General features: G+C 34.2%; 2 protein-coding genes across 2 annotated transcripts; one reads left to right on the top strand and one right to left on the bottom strand.

Annotated features, from left to right (window-relative positions):
- The first annotated feature begins 410 nt into the window (after nucleotides 1-410).
- Nucleotides 411-2,790, top strand: LOC134251944 (uncharacterized). Its single transcript, XM_062734360.1, has 3 exons — nucleotides 411-500; nucleotides 1,183-1,283; nucleotides 1,708-2,790. Exons 1-3 carry the CDS (start codon nucleotides 463-465, stop codon nucleotides 2,466-2,468), a joined length of 900 nt encoding a protein of 299 aa, XP_062590344.1. The 5' UTR covers nucleotides 411-462; the 3' UTR covers nucleotides 2,469-2,790.
- Nucleotides 2,791-3,976: 1,186 nt separating this feature from the next.
- Nucleotides 3,977-9,361, bottom strand: LOC134252564 (proteasome subunit alpha type-7-like). Its single transcript, XM_062735070.1, has 6 exons — nucleotides 9,204-9,361; nucleotides 6,808-6,934; nucleotides 6,191-6,315; nucleotides 5,622-5,744; nucleotides 4,920-5,102; nucleotides 3,977-4,162 (listed from the first exon to the last, which is right to left on the bottom strand). Exons 1-6 carry the CDS (start codon nucleotides 9,303-9,305, stop codon nucleotides 4,073-4,075), a joined length of 750 nt encoding a protein of 249 aa, XP_062591054.1. The 5' UTR covers nucleotides 9,306-9,361; the 3' UTR covers nucleotides 3,977-4,072.
- Nucleotides 9,362-10,712: the final 1,351 nt, after the last annotated feature.

Raw genomic sequence — 10,712 nt, 5'->3', positions numbered from 1 at the left:
ATATCCGCAAAATACTATAGTTTTCAATAATCACAAGATGTTATGAGTAGATCTATTACAAAAGAAAAAACAAATCTCCTACTAACACAATTTTAATATGGAAAGAAAGAATTAAATTCATATTAATGCCCTTCACCTTGATGCTTTGTTTAAACTTCTTAAATTCAGTTGAACATGTCTTTAAATCATTTAGGGTTATTTTGTAAGAGATTTATTTATTCAAGCAACTGGAATTCATCATTCCATGTCGAAAGATATCACTAGTTCAGTAACCATGTCAAAGTCGCAGACAAATTTAGAGCAAAACTTGTAGACAACAATGTATACTTTTCCTCGAATAAAGTTTTGACCTAAAACGTTTCTAGCAAAACGTCAGTATTTGAATGCGCGTTTTTCTAATTCAAATTTTGGCGCCTTTCAATATGTGGAGGACAGCATGATGCTGTGAGAAACGCAGAAAACATGAAGTTGTTTCACAAATCAATCAAACGCTTTCTGAGGTAAAGGATTAAGTATTTTGCTAATGGTTCAGAACGATATAGTAATAATTTTAATGACTGCTCAAAGATATGCTTTTATCTTCGATTATGAGTAAAACATAATTTTGGTCCGAATTTCCTTCAGTGATCCGTTGAAATTGACAGTGGTTTTTCTTTCTCTCAAAGACGAAGTCTGTTCGAAATTTAGTTGAGCGTGTGTAACAAATATCAAGTGTCATCCCAGTCTTGGTATTTTGTTGGCAGGGCAAACGGGGAAGTTGAAAGATTTATGTGGACAGAACATCAAATGCGTTGTAATTGGAAACAAGCACCAATTTCTACGAAATTATCCGAAAAAACCCGAAAGGCCATGGTTATAGCCTAAAAGGAATGACTTTATTATGAAGATTTTCCCCTGACACTCTGATGCCATTGAAAGATGTAAAACTTTCATTAATGAACTTGATATAAACAAATCTGTTAACATAAAATAAAGCATGTTTTCTAGTATTTTAAATCAAGTTTAATTTTGAAAGTTATTAGTTTTAATTGAATCTGAACTTAGTAAAGAATAAACTGATTAAAATATATGTTACGCGAAAGGAGACAAATTTAATGCAACAAACTAGAGTACCTAGGACTTCATTGAAGACCTACAGGTGAATGTGTAAATGATAATCAACAACCATTTGTTTTATTTCAGGGCTTATCCATCTCTGAAGCTGAAGATAAATGTAAACGCCGGGAGAAACGAAGTGGATGTTGTTATGCCAGGCTTGCGGTACGATGATATCGATTTCACAGGTATGTTATTTCAATGTTAGAAGTTAGTCTGATGTTACATCACAAATGAAAATTTAATATTATAGATGTTTAGAGGAAGAATATAGTCTTGAAAGAAAGTTAATTCTCTCCCTGAAAAAATAAGCTTCATTGAGGTTAACAACATATAAACATAGTTGGGACTTTTAACTCACTTTGACATATCAAGGGTATTCAGAATATTGAGGTTCCAGATAACAGAGTTCAACTGTAATTCACAATATGCAGATATCTTTTTCTTGATTTTGCATGATTTAACTTTTACAGGCATCCTAGTTGAGTTCTTGAAAAGACTTCAGAGTAAAGGAAAGGAATTCAAGCCATACTGAACATATAGAAAATAAGCATGCAAATAATGAATTTGTGACACAGAATAAACATAGCTGCTATCTTTTCTTTTCTTCAGGTCAGCCTGATACTTGGAGAATATTTGACATGGTCAACAGAATTGAAAATGCTGCCTTCTTCAATGAGGAATCATTTCTAAAGTATGACCAACTGTATAAATCAAGCCATATCTCCTTTGTCAAAGCTTGCAAATATGAAGCCAAAAGCACCTTTTATGAGACTACAACTCCCAAAACTCCACTGGATGTTTCCATTAAACTGGCAGGAGTCGGAGATTCTTCCTTTTCCACGGTCAGTGAAGTGGCTTGCGGAGGGGATCTGAAGCCCTCTATCCGAATCAAGAACCTCCACACATTGGTGAATATAGGAGAGAGGAAGAAAGTAGCTTTGCCTGACTGGTGGAAAAATGAGTTTGAATCCATGTTAGAGGAAAACAAACAGACTTCTCTGATGAATGTGGAGCCAGCGTTGAAGCCATTGAGCACTTTCCGTCATGAGTTTGCTGTGCCTAGTCACGACACAGACTTTTCTGATCACACAAGATGTGCTTCCTACCTCAGATACTTTGTGGAAAATTCCAGCATTGCTTCTCAACGAGGTTTCTACAGGAAAATCAGGACTAGTTTTCATGATTTTCACATAAAGAAGGTCACAATGCTGTACGTCTCCCCCAGCTGTTGGGGGGACAGTTTGGTCTCTGAGACGTGGGAGGGGGAGGCCCCTCTGACCCTGCATTGTCAGATCAGCAAAAAAGACAGTCCTCACCAGGTGGTGTGGTATGGACAAATGGAAATGTACTCGGAAGTTTATGGATTTTGAACATTTTTGGGGTGTTTTTACTGACAGAGTGAAAATAGATATTCACTTTATTTGAGCGATGCATGTATGTTGATGAAGTGAATATTATGCAGCTCACCTAGCAAACTGTAGGAGTATATAAGTCTACTGTATTTTGTGAGTGTTTAAAAATTAAAATATTTAAACCTGCAATTAAGTAAATATGAACAAATTGAGCAAGTTGCCATGCTGTCAACATCCATATTTAAATTATTCATTATTTGGACATATGGTCATACCAGTAAAACATATGGGGTACATGTATTTATTAAGACATAAAGGTAATAAAGTTTTTGCTTTTTGATCTCGGATGAATTAATGTTTTATTTTTATACAACTCTGTACTGATTCTTTGTAGCATTGGTTGTGTTTCTTAAGACTCCTTTTAAAAAGGGGGGGGGTGTATTGTATGCACCTGGGGCCTGTTTTACAAAAGAACTTACGACTAAGACCAAAATTTTGCTCTTCTTTTATCTTTATAATTTACGGTTTTAATCTCTTTAAAAGGGATGTAGAAAGATCTTATAACCCTTGCAATTTTCAGCAGAATCCTTAATTTTGCAAAATTTTACAATCAACAAAAATTTGTGGTCTTAGTCATAAGTTCTTTTGTGAAATGAAGATGGGTTGGTAGACCAATTGACCATTCAAGTGTTGACTATTCAGTTATTTCAGTATCTTGAGAAACCTTTATTTGACAGACTTGAGACTTGGTGCACAAGTTTCTCCTAATGAGTAGATATGAGTCCCTATAAAATTTGATGTCTCAAGGTCAATTTTTAGATACAAAGTTCAAGGGTCAATCTACACTTTTGCCATGCATTAATATCAGAATTAAAAGTTATTTGAAAATGATCCTGGATAGTAAACAATGTTAAAAGACATCAGCATGGATATTGGCATAAGTAGCAGCTAGTTGGTAGAACACCTGACTAACAATACTGGAGATCTAAATCCAATTCCCATCCAACCACACACTTTGAAAATTCTGTCTAGGGCTTGGTGTCATATGTAGCTTAGTTTGTTGAGAATCTAACTAGTGATGCAGGGGTTCTGGGTTCAATTCCCTGTCCAACCATACATGTAAAATGGAATCTATAGTAACCACCAAGATATCTGTGCATTTTAGTTTGTAGTTTCCCTACTGCAGGTATCTGGTGTAACTTATATTGAAAACGAACTACCGGTAGATAAACTCAATACTGTATACAGGGAAATTTTCGCCCCCATTATATTCTCGCTCTCTCCATGACTGGGTGTATTTCAAACGGCGAATTCAAAGAACACAGCAAAATTTCATAAACAGAACTATGACTGGGCGAATTTAAAACGGAGTGAAGTTGTTCGCAAGTGCAAAAGGGCGAAAATAACCCTGTATACAGTACGTAAACCTTTTCTTAAAGGTAAAATAAAACATTCATTAGTATTTTAGAGCTTCCTTATATTACAGAGAGGCATCATTTGTATCTAGATAAAATTTAAACACCAAATTTCTATTGTAGAGTTATTTAATGACATGAGATGTGATCTAACAAAATAGCACTGACAATCAGACACAGTAAACATGTAACAAAATACACAAGTCACTATTTCTTTTGTTTCTTTTTCTCTGCTTCTTCCTCCTTCTCTTTTTCTATTTCTGCAATATATTTCTCAACCTCCTCTAATTCTAGCATCTGAAATATTTTTTTTACATATTTTATAAAAAGTACAGGCAAGGATACAGTACATTAAATTAAATTTAAAATCAAATAACCTAGGAAAATGTTCCATCAAACTTTGTTGTCTCTAACTCAGTGAGACTGAAATAAGACTTTGAGATAACCAAGGATGCCAGAAAGCAAGGATTCAAACAATCTAATTAAAATTAAATGTTAGAGTCACTAACATCTAACATCCCACTGAGGGTCACGTCAGAGGTCAAATTCTATTAACCAATCAAATCATCACCTGTAAAATTGTCATATATTTGTTGAAGCTAATAAGTTTATACAGTTGTTCCAAATTTGACCTCTGACGAAACCCTCTATGAGCTATTGTTATGTGTTAGTGTAGTGTGTTTGCGAGCAGATGTAATATGTAATTTTAATTAGATTGGGATTCAAAAACAAAGAAAAGGAGATTAGGACTGCCAAAGCACTCCCAACATATTCCATGCATTCAAGATATCAGGGTAAAAAAGTTCAACTTTCAACTAAAATTTTTACCATGTACCACAACATCAAAAACACCATATAGAATACAGTCAAATATCTTTATCTTAAGCTCGATGGGACTGAGGAAAAACTTTGAGATATCCAATGATTAGAGATACAGATAGTAAAATAGTTAAGAATAAATGGTTGGGACTTTCAAATCACTTCATCATATATATTGTATTTGAGATATCAATGTTGGAGATATTGAAGTTCAACTGTACTACAATGTACTCACCTTTAATGGCTCCTTGTCTCTCATCACAGCTAACTCGACATTTTTGGCACCAGACTGGACGACTTCTAGTAAAGCTTTCAGTGCCAGTTTTATACACTCCTCCTGATTCCCGGCTACTTCATCTGTGTAACTCTTCTCTAAAAATTCTCGCACAGGTTTAGCACTTCTTCCAATAGCATTGGCCTGAAATCATTAATTAAGTATTCTGTTAAGTTAAAGTATTGAGAACAAAACAGTAGTAAGGCTTGAAGGAAAACTGCAAATATTTTTTTTCTCTAAGTCCAAGGGGCACAACTCTGTCCACAATGACTCGATCATACACAATACAAAACTTGATCTATATATTCTTATGGAAAATCTGTATGCCAAATTTCTTTTCAGTATGTGCAACCTCTGCCCAAATAATGAATGGATATCACAAATAATTGGAATTTATCCATGTCCAAGGGGCATAACTCTGTCCAAAATTGTTTGACAGTACCTAAAACGGAACTTAACATAAATATTCTTATGATAAATCTGTATTAAACATAATTTCATTTCAGCATTTGCAGCCTCTGCGAATAAAATAAACAGAAACTGTTGGTTAACCCACCAACAGAGAGACAGATCGACAGCAGCAATGCAACCCCCCCCCCCCCTTTCCACCTCTCCTCTATCCTTCAGCAGAATTGGGGTATAGAGACTCTGATAACTACATACCTTCCACTCATGATAGGTCCCTGATGGGTCTGTCTGGTATAGGTGTGGTGTACCATCGTAATCAAATCCTATAATTAGAGCTGATAATCCAAAAGGCCTCCTACCATTGCTTTGGGTGTATTTCTACAAATCAAATACTTTTAATTCATTTTTCATGCAGAAAATGACATATTTAAAACAATGAGGTGCATAATTACATCCATTTTTTGTTTAATAAATGACTGTTTTAGTTATTCTTTATTACCTTTGTAAACCAAGATGGTACATTTTGTGTCTTTGCTCCTTCGAGTTTTTCACCGTATTGTTATATCATTCCTATTAGATTTGTCTGAGAAATCAAGGAATAAAGTCTGTTTGAGTTGTGTGATCAGTAAATACCTGTTTGAATTGTGCAATGTAAATACCTGTGCTATGTCAATACCTGTTTGAGTTGTGCTATGTCAATACCTGTTTGAGTTGTGCAATGTAAATATCTGTGCTATGTCAATACCTGTTTTGAGTTGTGTGATCAGTAAATACCTGTGTAAGTTGTGCAGTGTAAATACCTGTTCATTGTGCAATGTCAATACCTGTTTGAGCTGTGCGATGTATCTTGTAATGTATTCCAGTGTGACAGGGTCCTCCACTGTGAGTTTGTGACTCTGACACTCAACACGAGCTCTGTTGATCAAAATTCTAGCATCAGCTGTCAATCCTTTGAAAATACATCAAAAACAAAATTTAGACTTTTTTGAAGAATTCTTGTACATATGGTATATGCAAAAGCAATGTACAACATTCTACACAAATAAAAGAGTCAGGTCAAATAACAAATACAGTAATTCAGTTGCATGTAAATTTGCATGATCTAGTTTAATATTTGTATTCAAAACTATGTACAGAGAATTCAGATTTCTGTTAATCTGCCAACCTCCCATGCAGAGTTGTCGTTCGTTCCTCTCTCAGACACCTCTGCAATGGGCTCACGTCAAGATTTTTGATTTTTGAGCCGATGGTAGAGAGTGTTAATCTGCATTAAAGTACTCTACTGTAACAGTAAGTCCACCCAAACCTCAAAACCACGTGACAAAGATATCAAATTGTGCAGGATACATTGAAGGACAAAGGGTTTTTATTGAGGTTCAAAAATTTAAAACAAAATATCCAAATACTTTGATTAATCAAAAAAAAAAAAAATTGAACATACCAGCAAATGCCAATGCTACATGATCATCCAATAAGGCAATTTTCCTCACAGTCCTATCTTCCTGTAACTTTGCTACAGCTTTCTTCTCTACCCCTAACACGACAATATTATTCCCTCTTACTCCAACCTGAATTATATAAAAAAAACAAATATTAAAACTGACTTACACAGCTTAAAGACAGCAGTCAGCAACTTAATCAATGAAGTGAAAGAAAATCACATAAAACATCTTTGTGAGGCTAATGCGAGTATGTCTCTTTCTATGTTGACAAAGCTCACTGGTAGGAAATGCCTGTTTTGGTCACAGGTGGGTTCGCGCTGAGTGGTATCGCACTGAGTGGTTTCACCCCGTTTAACTACAGGTTATATATATGTTCTATTAAGTGATTTATTTTACACACAGCGGTAATTAGATAATTAAATAACATTTAATATCTGATATAGAGTGAAAATATTCACGTATTCAAAATTAATCCATCATGAAATTTAATGCAACATCTATTGAATGATTTATTTAGACAAATAAATAAGGCCTAAATAAATAAATAAATACATGTAATATTTCCCTATATTTTTCTTACTTTAACAAAAAATCAAAGGCCTGAAGGGCCTGCGAGTTGACTCGCTCGAGTTAATTGAGCATTTTTCCATACATTTGGACACCATACCTTAATTATATATTCAGTTTATTTTACATCTTAACAAATTGAATATTACATGTCTCCATGTTCGGTTCAAAATTAATTAAAAGTGTATATTGCTTTTCCTATTTACATGTATAAATACAGGCTGGCACTAATGGGCTTCCGTACATATTACCAGCAATGCAAACCTGGATTCTACAATGTTCAATTTAAGCACACTAGCTGCAGTGGTCAGTGTTATGGAGTTTCCCACAGCAAATCTGGATTCTAAAAATAGATTTTCAAGCACACTAGCTGCAGCTAATGAGAGCAGCAGGTGTTTGTGTTAGGAAGTATTCTAGGTCAATTTTATGTAGTATACATAAAATTCAGATGCCAGGGAAGATTAGATCCGCCTAACATGCTTGAACATATATTCATACGCAGTAATTGTACATGTACAGATACTTAATAAAAAAAAATCAGGAAAAGCATGAAGACATAAGTAAGGTAACAGTATGACATATTATGCAGTTTTTACCTCCTAAATTTATCATGGTTAATACAATCACTCAAATAAAATCATTTTTTGCTAGAACTATCATATCTGGCGTATGGATCACCTTGATGAATGCGTGAAAAATTTTACAGCTCTGATCATGAAACGTCTATGTCAACAAAGAGTAGCTCGCTACGCGAGCCAACTCAAAAAATTACTTCCAGTTTATTGATGGATACATCAATGGATACAGAGCTCTACATGTAGCCATTGTAAACATTTTTGGCCGGTATATCGAATAAAACTTTCATATAGTTAGATCATAGATGTAAAAAAAACACAACAAGGGCAGCCTTTTCATCTTTAATTTTTATTAAGGCCAAAAAAAATTAATCAATAGTTTCTCAGGCACCACCGCATCAGTTCAAAAACGGCTGCACTGATCAATTCTATTGGCATATTGAAAAGGGAAATAACTCAATTTTCTATTTTTCCAAGTTGAAAAAGAAAATCAAGTTATTCCCCTTTTCAGAAATGCTAAGATAGACGTTATTAGAAAAACAATATATTTCTTCAAAATTTACAGTATTTAATGAATTAACTTTAAAAGAAAAATTTGGAATATCATTATTTAAAGTTGAATACATATTATAACTAATTTCAGAGAACAAAAATTAAGAATTAGTAGATATCATTTTATTAAACAAATGGCTTAAAAAAGGTGTAAAACCTGTCAACCTTTAAAAAAAAATAAAAAAGCCTGCCTGCCGCATTGAATTTTGATTTTTTTGGCCTGAGAAACTATTGATTAATTTTTTTTTGGCCTAAGCTGCTCATCAATAGTCTACTGATCAAACAACCACCGGACAAGCAGACATTATATTAATAATGGGTAAACCCAATGGGGCGAATTCACTCAGCACGAACAAGTAATAGGTGAAACCACCCACATTCCCTGTTTCTCACTTATTTTAACATTATTGATAAAATATTGCACACTGTTGTGTTAAATTCTTTATGTATCCAAAAGTGATAATGCTCGTTTTATCTTATAACAAACACATTTTTTATTTAGTTAAAAAAAATTATTATTATTATCATTACAAAAAATTTTATTGAACTATTTTTATCATTAAATTTCTTCAACAATGTTAAAATACATACCAAATCTCAAATGTAATGATAATGACAAAGCATTATGAAGGTTTAGAACATTTGTTATTTACTCATACAGAGAGTATGGAAATCAAAAATAGACTCCCTATTCAAATTACCGCTGTAGATCCCTTTTTCACGGCTTCTTGTGCATATTCAACTTGAAAAAGATGCCCATCAGGCGAAAATACAGTGATGGCTCGGTCGTATCTGGAACTCATGTTTGCGGCACTGGAGGAATACAATCAGCGTCACTTAGACGCTTCACAATGAAGAGTTGGGTAAAAGAAGAATCGGCCACCAACACTGTTAAAAAATGAATTTTATTAAAATATATTCAATTTCAATTTTCCCCGATAAATTATTAAAATAAATAAATAAACTAGAACTGTCCAAAAGGGACAAAACAACCCCCGCTGGGCTTTTCAGAGGTGCTAAATCATGAATATTTTGTGGATCTAAGAGAAGAGAGAAATGCTAAAACATTTTTAGTGCAAATTTAATTGCTCATTATATTTTATATAAATGAAACGAAGGTGAAGCCTAATAAAAAAAAATATACTAAGTATACGGACCAGACACGAATTATGAACTTTTTCTGTCAGTGACCTTGAACTTGCTTAAATGACCTTGTTCAAAGTCATGACACACCCTCAGGTCATAAGCAATCTTTGTGTAAACGAGGAAACATCCAAGTTTATCCATAGGAAAGATATGCACCAGGCACAAATTATGAAGTTTTTCCTTTCAGTGACCTTAAACTTGCACAAATGACCTTGGGTCAAGGTCATGACACACCCTCAAGACATAAGCAATCTTTGTGTAAAATAGGGACTTACCAAGTTTTTCTTAAGATAGATATGTACAAAACATGAATTGTGAACTTTTTCTTTCAATGACCTTGAACTTGCACAGGTAACCTTGCATCAAGGTCATGACACACCCTTAGGTCATAAGGATTCTTTGTGTGAAATAGGAACTTACCAAGTTTATCCATAAGCAAGATATGGACCATGCACATATTATGAAATGTTTCTTTTAGTGACCTTGAACTTAAATGACCTTGGCTCAAGGTCATAACACACCCTCAGGTCATAAACCATCTTTGTGTGAAGTAGTAGTTTAAAGTTTTTCCATAATAAAGATATGTACCAAACATGAATTACCCTAGGTATACAATTTTTCTTTCAGTGACCTTGAACTTACACAGATGACCTTGGGTCAAGGTCATGGCACACTCTTAGGTCATGAGGAATCTTTGTGTGAAATAGGAATTTACCAAGATTATCCATAAAAAAGATATGGACCGGACACGAATTATGAAATTTTTCTTCCAGTGACCTTGAACTTCCCCAAATGACCTTGGGTCAAAGTCATGATACACCCTTAGGTCATGAGCAATCTTTGTGTGGAGTAGTAGATTCTAACTTTTCTCCGTAAGAAAGATATGGACCGGACACGTTTGCACAGCTGTCTGTCTAGCTGTCCAGCTAGACGGACGGACAAGCTGATTCCTATATACCCCCCAAACTTTGTTTGCGGGGGGTATAATAGATAAATATAAATCATAAAATTATGAATTCAAAATATCTCAAAAAGGTAAACATGTTGGCTATTCAAACATGCAC

This window comes from Saccostrea cucullata, unplaced genomic scaffold, assembly GCF_032062105.1.
Source record: "Saccostrea cucullata isolate Sc308-1 unplaced genomic scaffold, CSIRO_AGI_Scuc_v1 ctg1, whole genome shotgun sequence".
Classification (NCBI taxonomy): domain Eukaryota; kingdom Metazoa; phylum Mollusca; class Bivalvia; order Ostreida; family Ostreidae; genus Saccostrea; species Saccostrea cuccullata.
This window is presented reverse-complemented; position numbering and strand designations above follow the sequence as displayed.